Raw genomic sequence first — 10,548 nt, 5'->3', positions numbered from 1 at the left:
GCCACCACAAGCCCACATCCCCCACTACTTCCCCCCCTCCTCCTCCTCCCCATCCCCCCCATCACCCGGCCACTGCCCCTCCGCCCCCGCATCATACACCCCCCCCATCCTCCTCCACGCACCCTCCATCTGCTCATCCCTGGCCCCGCGTATAATCCCCACCGCCTTCCCAAACCCCACCGCCACAAGACACGCATAGCCAAAGTCGTGGCTGAACATAAACACGCCCTCGTCGCACTGCGCCACGATGCAGCCCGCCGCCCACTCGCGCCAGAAGCCGCTGGCCAGCCCGGCGTTGTGCAGCCCGAAGCGCAGGTAGAGCTTCTTGGAGAGCGCGGTGTGGTAGCGCGTGGTGCGGTGGCCCCAGGGGGTGAGGTGGTGGGTGGCGTGCAGGGTGGACCAGGCGGTGGTGGTGGACCAGGGGGGGCGGGTGCTGGCGCGGGTGGCGGTGGCGGTGGTGGGGGGGGTGGTGGAGGTGGAGGTGGAGGTGGAGGTGAAGGGGGTGGTGCGGGTGGGTGGCATTGGGGTGAGGGGGGTTTGCTGGTTTTGATGGTTTTAAGGGTTCTTGGGATGGTTTTGAGGGTCTGCTTGATGGCAGTGAGACGAGACGAGACGAGGCAAGATGGGACGAGGAGAGGTGAGATGATCGAGTCAGAGTTTAGTTCAACACGGACGCGGATCGACGCGAACGAGCACTGGGGCCACGGCAATGACATGTGGCATGCAAGAGTCATGTACAGATGACACGGACGCATTCGTTAGGGCCCTGTCTCGGGCTTGCATACACACGTGGCCGCCCGCCTGTGGTGTGGAGGGAGAACGACGCGCCGAGTGATGGGCTGTGACTAGTGCGAATGATAGCCTGTGAACCTACATGTAGTGATCATTGACCCCACGCCCACGCCGCAACGTCCCCCCCCCCCCCCCACCGCCCTCCCACCACAGAGAACCCCGCATACCCACCACTCCACTCCACCCTCTCTCTATATTCCCACCATGCCCTTCACTATAACACCATCAGTATTCTCCCTACAATCTAAAACACACAAAAAGAAAGGGCACCCACAAGTCCCCACAACAGCCGGCACAGCCGTCAACACCACAACCCCCATCCCAAACACCACCATCGCCAACACCCCCAACGCCGCCGCCCTCGGATCCCCGCCCACCACCAGCGCCGCCGTCGCAATCGCCCCACCATTAACCCCCATCGCCACCCCCCTCGTCACATAGTCCTCCCTCCTCACCCCGGCGACCCTCAACACGCCGCCGCCCACCAGCACGCCCACAATGCCGCTCATGATGCACAGCACGGCGGCCAGGTTCGCGTCGCCGCCCAGGTTCCCGACGGCCGGGAGCGCAAGCGCGAGCGTGAGGCTGCGCGCGGCGAAGGAGAGCGCGCGCGCGGGGGCGAGGCCGAGGGCGCTGCAGAGCGCGGGGTACGCGAAGAGGGAGGCGGCGGCGAGGGCGGTGCAGGGGAGGAGGATGCTGGGGAGGTGCGTGAGGAGGGAGGCGCGGTGCGTGTACATGGGCAGCGCGAGGGAGACGATGGAGGCGTCGAGGACGGAGGCGAAGATGTCGCCGGCGCCTGGCAGCGGGAGGGAGGGGGTTTGGCCGCGGAAGAGGGAGAGGTAGCGGGTGCTTGTTGAGTAAGTCTTGAGCGTGGTGGGGAGGGGTTGGTGCGTACTGAGGGAGAGGAGCGTTAGCAGGAGGAGGGTCAGCAGGGAGGTGGTGAGGACGGGGTGCAGGATGCGACGGGCTTTGGGGGGGAGGGAGAGGGAGAGGGTGTAGGTGAGGACGTTGAGGGAGAGGTGGAGTGGCATGGCGTAGGATGTGGTGTAAAACACTACGATCCCTATGAGTAGGAAGAGGGAATACGTAGCGGTATCAAGGTGAGTATTTAAGAACGCAGCCCATCTCTGTGGCCTAGATAGCGGACTCCCCTCCTGCCGGAGAATTGACAGCAGCGCAGGCGTCTGCGAGGCAAAAGCGCATTGCGGCCCTGGGCCGCGGATGTGGTTTGGTTCTGCTGCGGGCTGCGGCGATACAAGTTCTGTCTCTAGGTTGAGGAGTGAGTCTTGGGGTGTGTTGCCGATAGACCGCGCTTGGGGCGTGTTGGTCAGGGGTATTGACTCGGGGGCGCTTTCGTCCGCGTGCTTGGAGGTCTTGAAGAGGACTTGCAGCGCCTGCACGAGGTAGGCGGTGAAGATGAGCATTACGACGAAGCCGATTACTACGGGTGGTTAGTGATGGGTAGGTAAATATGCCGGGGGAGGTGGGCTAACTAAAGATTGCTATTATCTTGCCGATTTCGACGCCGCCTATGCTTGGGCTGAGAGGCAAGAGTATGAAGCTGGGTGTAAAGAAGACGTTGATATATCGTAAGGCGAAACCGGTCTATAAAGTTAACAAATTAAGTAAGTTGGTGAGCCAATGATGATGACAGAACGCAGACAAATAAGGCAAGGCTTTAGTTGCGGACTAAAAATCCACCACAAAATAACAAAAATTGCAAAACGCTTGTCACCACCCAACAAGCCAAGCCCAGGCCTCGTTTCTCAACGCGGCCCAAACTCAATTTACCGGTAGCCACAATCATTTCCACAACACACACTCACAGGCACATCCACAACCCTCACCACGCCCCTCGTCCTCCGCTCCCCCAGCACCACCTCACACCCCACCAGCCCCGCAAACAACAAAATCATACACGCCACGCTCGCCGGGAACGACACCCCCGTCAGCCTGATCGCCGAATCCACGCCCCAGCACGCTAGCAGGATCAGAAAGATCCCCGCCGGCGTGTACACCCACGACACCAGCAGCCGCCGCCACGACGAGCGCACTGTCTACTGAAAATATTAGCGTCCGTCGCCCAACTAGGAATGACTCAGGAACGTACATACCAATGATAGCGCCAAGAAACCGTCCGATATTGCGGCCAGTGCCGGGCGGGTGGTGATGTACGACGACGACATGTTTGCGGCCCTAGGAAAAAAAAAAAAAAAAAAAAAAAAAAAAAAAAAAAGAAGTAAAATCCAAACTGCAGCCTTGTGAAATGAAATAGAGCCGGTCATGGAGTAGAGTACTAGAGATCGCCGGAGAAACCCCATCTTTTTATGCTTTGGTGACCTCGGCTCAGCTCGGAGAGATAATGCGGTGACCGCTTGTGGCTTAGTGCGCGTGTCAGGGACCAAGCTTTTTAGCGTGAGCTTAGCTCAACGACATTTGTTGATGTCACCCCAGGGCCCAGCTCCCCCCCGGTCGGTCGGTGGTTGAGCCTCTCTCGATCTTGAACAACTGGTTGTATAATGAAACGAAGCTCTCCTTACTTGCAATTGCGCCCGGCGAATTGAGCTCCTACCACTACCCCAAATACCGAATTGGCCAGAAGCTAGCTTCCCTCCACCACCACCACCACCACCACCCCCAATACCGAATTGACCAGAAGCTAGCTTCCCTCCACGTACCACCACCACCACCACCACAAACAATGGACCCCTCGGAAGCTCAGTCGCGCCTGCTGCGCGAGCTCGAGTCTCACCAGATCCCGTTGACGAGCGACGATGTTTCCTGGGCGTTCAGCAACACCAAGACAGCGGTGCCGGTGACGGACTGGGTGGAGCGGTATCTGGGTAAGGATACGCTTGTGTCTCTAGAAGAAGCAGAGATGTGAGAACACCCCCCCCCCCCCCAATCTGCGATCCGTCGTAGGGCATAGTAGTGTGCTGATCATTTTTCGTAGCTACAACCACCTCAAGAAGACGGGGGCCTTGTCGAAGCTGCAGAAGCAGCACCCGGAGCTCCATACGGTGCGCCCGAGGTTCGAGGATGAGCTGCGGGTGGAGACGGAGCAGTTGGCGAGGTCGACGGAGATGCTGCGGCGGCAGACGGCGCAGCTGCAGAGGCAGGGCGCGATGTTGAGGGCTATGAAGGCGAAGGCGGGGGCGGAGGAGGAGGGGCGGAGGAGGATGGAGGAGAGGCGGAGGATGAAGTGGGCGGCGGAGATGGAGAATGAGCAGGCTGCTGTGAGTTGTAGCACTGGGTTTTGTGTGTGTGGGTGGGGACTGGATGGCTGACGGGTTTGGTTGTGTAGATTGATGATCTGTTGGGGATATTACGGGAGGAGGTCGCTGACTTCAAGCAGAATACGAAGGCTTCGTCTGTTGATCTGGAGGGGGTGGAGAAGATGCTGCGTAGTGATGATAGGGTTCTCGGGAGGCTCGGGCGGTTGGCAGATGGGGTTATCGTAAGTGGGGACGAGGGAGCTGAGGGCAACGAAGTTGTCGAAAGGGTCACAGTATTGGTTAAGAAGTATGGATCTTTGCTTGCTACTCTCTCGATCCTGGATAGTGTAAATCTCAAGTCTAATCTTATCGTTGCCCAGGCTATCAATGCTATCCGCCGCCTCATTAAAGGCCCGACTGGACCGCATGTTCCTGGAAATCGTCAACCCAAAAAATAATACCAATTCAGCCGATAACCCTGATGCAGATGCCATTGCAGAGCTCAAGCAAGACCTGGAAAGTCTATATTCTGAGATACCTTCAGTAGCTCAAATGGCTGCTGAACAGGAATACTTACGGCCAGTTATCAAAGAAGTAGAGAATGGGAAAAAGAAGGCAAGTGAAGGACTGCAGGTTGGTGGTGCATATGTAAGTATCTCTTTCTCAAGGCAGTACCAAAACCGAGGCAAGTACTCACGCTTGTTAATCCCCAGATTCGTGACGTGTTGATGCACTTACAAAAACGCAACGCATCTGCCGCCGAAAGGCTAAAGAGAGACCTCGCAAAAGCAAGGGCTATATCCCAGATAATTGCTACCATAGAACAGGAGTCTAAATCACCTCTTAACAAGCAAGCTGAAACCCCACTAGCAAATGATGATCAGAAAGCGGATACTTCTTCTATAAGACCTGCAACGCCGGTGAAGAATCCACACCCTTTCAAAAACATGCCTATTTTCACCCCACCAAATCGCCGCCGTGGTGGAAGCCTTGGGGGAGATGCCAGAAATGTTGAAGATGACCTCCCGGAGCTGAGAATGCTCACGCTTCTGGGTGTTCCTGTGCCATCCACCCCAGCACCAAATGCAAGTTCTTTATTTGCCTCGCCGGTTAAAGGTGGCCCTGCAGTTTCCCAAGAGTTGACAGCTTCGAAATATAAGTATTTGGATGCGCATGTCCGGCAACAATTCGAGAAGCTCCAGACGCAAGAGCAAGACCTCTCGGCTGAGATGGAGATCCGCGAGGCCATCAGTGAGTTCTGGAACGTGGCCAGGATCGCTCAGCACGCTTTGGTATGGGCGAACGTGTATCCTCCGCCGGCAAGAAAGCGAGGGGTCATGTCATTTATTGCGGAGGACCTCATGGATGGCCTTGAAGAAGTTGAGCGGAAAGTCAATGCCGTGGCGGGCAGAATGGGCGGGCTGGGGAGAGGCTTGGAGGAGTTGCAGAGGAGCGGCGGTGACTTACATGGGCAGGGTAGGGAGAAGAAAGCATTTGTGGACAGATGGGGAAGACATTGAAATTCTTGGGGGTTGCTCGCTACATACATTTAGGAGCTTAATGGTATATAGTTCCTCCTCGATGATGTTTGAATGCTCGCCTTTTAGTTTGCTAGAGCGCTTTATTCCTTGCATCCTATCAGACGTTATGAAAGTCGCCTTAAGATGAATAGAATCTACCCAGATAGCAAGAATTTGTGACAGAGTTCCTTTGAGTTTAATATGGATGTGTACACGTATACACGTACACGAAGGTTATCGTAATTGAGTTCATTTAAAACCTATAAAGTGGAATACTTACATCATATAGACATAGTATTTATCCTACGATAGCCATAAATCCGTAAAACTTCATGGGTTCTTTACTTCATAAGTTTTACATACCCGCGTGTAGTTTCTCATAACATATCTGTTCATACGAAACGCAATACGTATATTTAAACACAAAGTGGCCTTTACGAGATTTTCTACCCTAGCCCTGTTGTTTCTACCGAGTATAAAGGCCTTTTCCTTCTCGTTCCTCTCCTCCCTTTATTTTTTAATTTTCCTTGGGGGGTGTCGGCGGTATTTTTTTTTTTTTTTTTTTTTTGTTTAATTCATTAATTGCATGCAACCTTACAGTTATGGCAATGGGTGTCGGCGGTACCAAAGGCCCCTATATGTTTTCTTTTCTTTTTTTTTCTCTTTTTTTTCTTATCCTATTTCTTATCGTCTATTTGTGGGTTACTGTTTTTCCCACTTTGATTATTTCCACATCTTGTATTCTCCCTACTCCATTCATTTCTTATTACCGAGTATTGACTTATTTATTTATTCCCCCTTTCCCATTGAAAATCCCTATATTATACCCACATATTTAGGAACACTATTTATTTACACCTTATTTATTTATTCGATCCCCTTTAGCCCATTGATAATATGTGTATTATTATACCCATATGTTTGGGATACTGTTTATTTATTCCCCTAGCCCATTGAAAATACCTGTATTATACCCACATGTTTGGGATCGAACGCTGTTTATTTACACCTTGTTTATTTATCCCCCTAGCCCGTTGAAAATACGTGTATTATGCCCATATGTTGAGAAACGATGTTTACCTGCTCCCTGTTTAATTATTTCCCCTAGCCTATTGCAAAAAAGATTGTTTACTTACTTACCCTTCCCCCAGCCCATTTCAATTTGTGTTTGTTTATTTGCCTTTATTGTATTTCTTCTGTGTACGGTTCACTCTTTTCCCACCGGGTTTTTAACGAGGTTCCGAAGAATACAATTATTTTCCAGAATTTGCTTCACGTAGAGTTCATATATGTAGTATATAGAGCGCATATTTATACCTAAATTTCTCAAGAAACTAGAAACCTTTTCTAGAAAGCATGGGTGAAATCACGGTTACTATCCATCATTCGTGAAGCCCTGAACGAGGGTAGATTATATCTAACTGAAAAGGTTCAAAATGACACAGTTTTCGGTAGATGTGTTCTACAATAACATATGATGCAAGATGACACAGTTTGCTATAATCCAAAATGAAAAAATGTGATCGAGCTATTGAATATTATAGATGGCTGAGCATTGACATGAAGGGTTAGGGGTTCTGCTTCATCTTGGCACAGTGCCAAGCTTAAGTATCACTTCCAGCACAGCATACCATGGGCGAGTGGTCTAGTGGGTTAGACTGCTCGTCGGGTTAGACACCGAGTGTTTACCCAGGATAAGGTCCTGGGTTCAAACCAGGGGTGGGGGTAGTAACGCTCTCTAACAATAAGTCGTTGCAGTACCTTTTGTTCTTTTTTATTTTATTTTTCTAGTGAAATAAATTAGGAGGCTATTTTTCTGTCGAGAAGCAAGGGGTGAGGTCGAGTAGGCTTTCTATTTTGGACCATAGCGAACTGTGTCATTTTAGGCCTTTTCCATATATCTAAACATTTGCATCCGCAATATCACGGCCCGGCATTACAACGCAAAGTAGATATACATGATCGAGTTAAAATTAGCTCGGCCGTATAGTATCAGTAGATTGATACGCAGATATCTTCATACTCCCTGGATCTCAATACAAGTACCTTGAGTTCACTCTTTGTTACACGACCTGTCTGAGCGCACGCGAGTATGAATTAAACAAAAACAAAAAAAAGGAGCTGTCTGAGTTTATGTCATGAAGTATCACTCGGAATTCTCACTACTAATCAAAGCTAGTCCTATTTAAGGTGGGTGTCTACGATATCCTATAAACCGTCGATACAGACCTGAGACATCCTTCTCTAGCTAGGGTAATACATAGTTAGAGACAACAGATTCTATCATAATTTGTGATCCTCCACCGATCTTAAGATCTTGCTGCGGCTTTTGTCTTACAGAATACAAGGGGGGTCAGCATCGACGGTTTATATATTCATGGATTACTACCTAGGAGTGCTTCTGTGTGTTACCACCCGAAGTTATCAGTTTCTCCTAAATTGATTCCCTATACCGGCGCCGAATGAAGGTCAGGGTTTGCGGCGTTATTTTTCATCATATTTTTTATAGTGCAGTAGACGTCAATGTTGCTTCCTGATGCGGTATGATATCATATCGCTTCCTGTATCGATCTCTTTCCCTGAAGTAGAAATCGGTTATCTCATCTCTCATTCATGTATCCAGCTGCAGCTAGATGACAGCTGTCGAAATGAAAACTGCTCTTGAGGTTGGAAGTTGCAGGCGTTTAAGGTCGATCCCTCGAAGAATTCTGAACCGGGGTTTTGATTATTGCAAGAAATATCCAAGCTGCGGGATCTTCTAGATTCCTTTTATTTCTATTGGCCTAAACTCCACTGATCTTCGGCAGGTGGTATTCGTCAAGTGACATAACCGTGAACACTAGCATCCCCCAAAACCGGCCGCGGACATACCCACCTACAAGTATCGAAATGGGACAGACATATCTGTGCTTGTGCTTGACTTGGGCTTTCACCCACTATGGCCTAACTACGGCCGGCGAGAATGCCAAGGGACCAATTAATTGCAGAGCAAAGCTTAAGCGTACGCATCAATAAGAAATGCGCATCGATCCAGAGCTGTATATATAACCTCCGGGTCATATAATATATATCTGCATGCATGATAACGTCAACAGACATCGACATATATATATGTACTGTCGATATAGGGCACAAGGATTCTGGCCGATATACCCCGGGCGCGGTGCCCCTCATCGCGCACTCAAGCAACTAATGTACTCCCCCGCTTCTCCACATATGCAGGGTACTGAAACCGCAGCTCGAGGCGGGGCGCCGAAATAAATGGCAAACGGGGCACTACCAATTAGTATGTACAGAGATCCTATGCATCGGGAGGGGACAGGTGGAAGTGGCGTCTATAGCATATATTACACTAGCCATGCGACTAACGATGAGGCCTAATTGCTTTTTAGTAGCTTTGTCTCTATTTCATGTGCGCTTGTGTTGAGAGATATACTCGGGGTAATAGTCAATAGAGTTATGGATATTTCGAATCCCAACAAGACTTATGCGCGGAGGGATACGGGACTGAAGCGATCAGGCGAGACGACAATGATAGTTGGGAATTAAAGTTATATTATGACGAACTTTGGATATATCCATTTTTCTCCCAGTATTTGGGTAATGATGAATTTTTTTGCTTCTTACTGCGGCTATTTTCTATTAATTTCAGAGCTTTTGTTTCAGGCCACCCGTAGACAAACATGGATACGATCAGCCATAGCCTGTACGAAGTCTTAGCTACTGTGACTTCTAGAGCAGCAAGAAACAAACTTGTTTCCCACTTCACTACACTTTGTTCGCTCTAGTTGCACTTAAGTTTGGGATGGGATGCTAATCAATTTGCGCCTGCTTAACCGCCCTCACACATGAAGATCCTTGCCTTCTCATTGAAAATTTTCCTGGCTGTCCATGCACTTCAATTCAGCTCATCGCAGACTCCATGGTTCGATGACGATCATCAGTTTGGTTTTGATTTTTTGATTTTTTTTTTGGTTTTCTTCTAGGGTCACGCTACCGTATTTGCATCATAGCCGATCACTCGCCACGGCGATCCAGATGTGCGCTTTGTTTCGTTTTGTTTGTTCCACGAACTATATACATGTAGTATGCACGGCTGGACCAACATTGAAGGCTTAAGCTTAACTCAATCGTTTCGCCTCGCTAGCGGTACTTGATTTTAGTTCTCGGCAAAAGTCTAAAGTGTGGCTTGCGGGTGGATTTGCAAGGTCACACGAGCATGCACTTTGCAATTTGAGGATTGGGTAAAACCGGATTGATCGAACAATCTAAACATCACATATAGCTTTTGAAACTATAACACGCATTACGTAGGTAGAGTTGAGAGCAACGTTATTGACAGCCGTTTAGTTCCCGTTATGTTTGTCAACTTCAACGTCAACTTCAACATCCAACCTTGATTACATCATCTTCCTCCCCCGGTGTTCAAGGCAAACAACCCTTTTATCTCTTTACGAACTGAGGTATTCCTATCTCTTCGACTTTTCAGAGGATATTCTTTATTGCAACTACAGCAGTCTCGACACCAGCCAAAGACGTACTGGAGACCAGATTGGTCGTGCTGTTAACACCAATGGTATTCTGATAATCCTGTTCTTTACCGACTATTAATCTCCTGTTGATAGACTTGCCAGATTTAGATGGGGAAACATTTGAAAGCTTATTTCCAATATCACAAGCAAAGTCTCACATCCCAAATAAGTTCTGTCTTACCATATGCTCGCAATAACCCTATCCACGATCGACTTCACCCAGCTTCAATATGCCCAATAAGGAACCATCTGAAATTCTGGCTACACAGCCTTCGAGACATCGGTACCTACATTTCGAGATGGCCTGCTGGAGCCATCATGCAGACCCAGTCCATTTTAGAAGCTGTCTACATCTTTAGAGTACGGGTATGATCGAGATCTCTTATAAAGGGGTGGTCCGTATGAAGGTTTTCTTCGGCTGTGTTTGGAACCACGTGAACACATGCATCTCCTCCACACATAGTCCGAGCCTTTAAGTTTCAAATGAGT

The 10,548-nt window shown here is 49.7% G+C and overlaps 3 protein-coding genes across 3 annotated transcripts; 1 reads left to right on the top strand and 2 right to left on the bottom strand.

The window, feature by feature from the left end:
• Positions 1 to 24: 24 nt before the first annotated feature.
• On the bottom strand, positions 25 to 522 carry H6S33_001534 (uncharacterized protein; the record flags this gene model as incomplete). The annotated part of the gene is made up of 1 exon (XM_044833323.1): positions 25 to 522. One exon carries the CDS (start codon positions 520 to 522, stop codon positions 25 to 27), a length of 498 nt encoding a protein of 165 aa, XP_044693595.1.
• Positions 523 to 983: 461 nt separating this feature from the next.
• On the bottom strand, positions 984 to 2,978 carry H6S33_001533 (uncharacterized protein; the record flags this gene model as incomplete). Its single annotated transcript, XM_044833322.1, has 5 exons — positions 984 to 1,006; positions 1,067 to 2,233; positions 2,286 to 2,397; positions 2,619 to 2,849; positions 2,907 to 2,978. 5 exons carry the CDS (start codon positions 2,976 to 2,978, stop codon positions 984 to 986), a joined length of 1,605 nt encoding a protein of 534 aa, XP_044693594.1.
• A 515-nt stretch (positions 2,979 to 3,493) lies between these two features.
• On the top strand, positions 3,494 to 5,527 carry H6S33_001532 (uncharacterized protein; the record flags this gene model as incomplete). Its single annotated transcript, XM_044833321.1, has 5 exons — positions 3,494 to 3,672; positions 3,746 to 4,028; positions 4,097 to 4,314; positions 4,388 to 4,655; positions 4,721 to 5,527. The coding sequence occupies 5 exons, from the start codon at positions 3,494 to 3,496 to the stop codon at positions 5,525 to 5,527; spliced, it is 1,755 nt and encodes a 584-aa protein (XP_044693593.1).
• Positions 5,528 to 10,548: the final 5,021 nt, after the last annotated feature.

This window comes from Morchella sextelata, assembly GCF_020137385.1.
Source record: "Morchella sextelata strain SCLS chromosome Unknown scls_11, whole genome shotgun sequence".
Taxonomy (NCBI): Eukaryota; Fungi; Ascomycota; class Pezizomycetes; order Pezizales; family Morchellaceae; genus Morchella; species Morchella sextelata.
The sequence above is the reverse complement of the archived record's forward strand: the minus strand, read 5'-3'. Positions and strand labels throughout refer to the sequence as shown.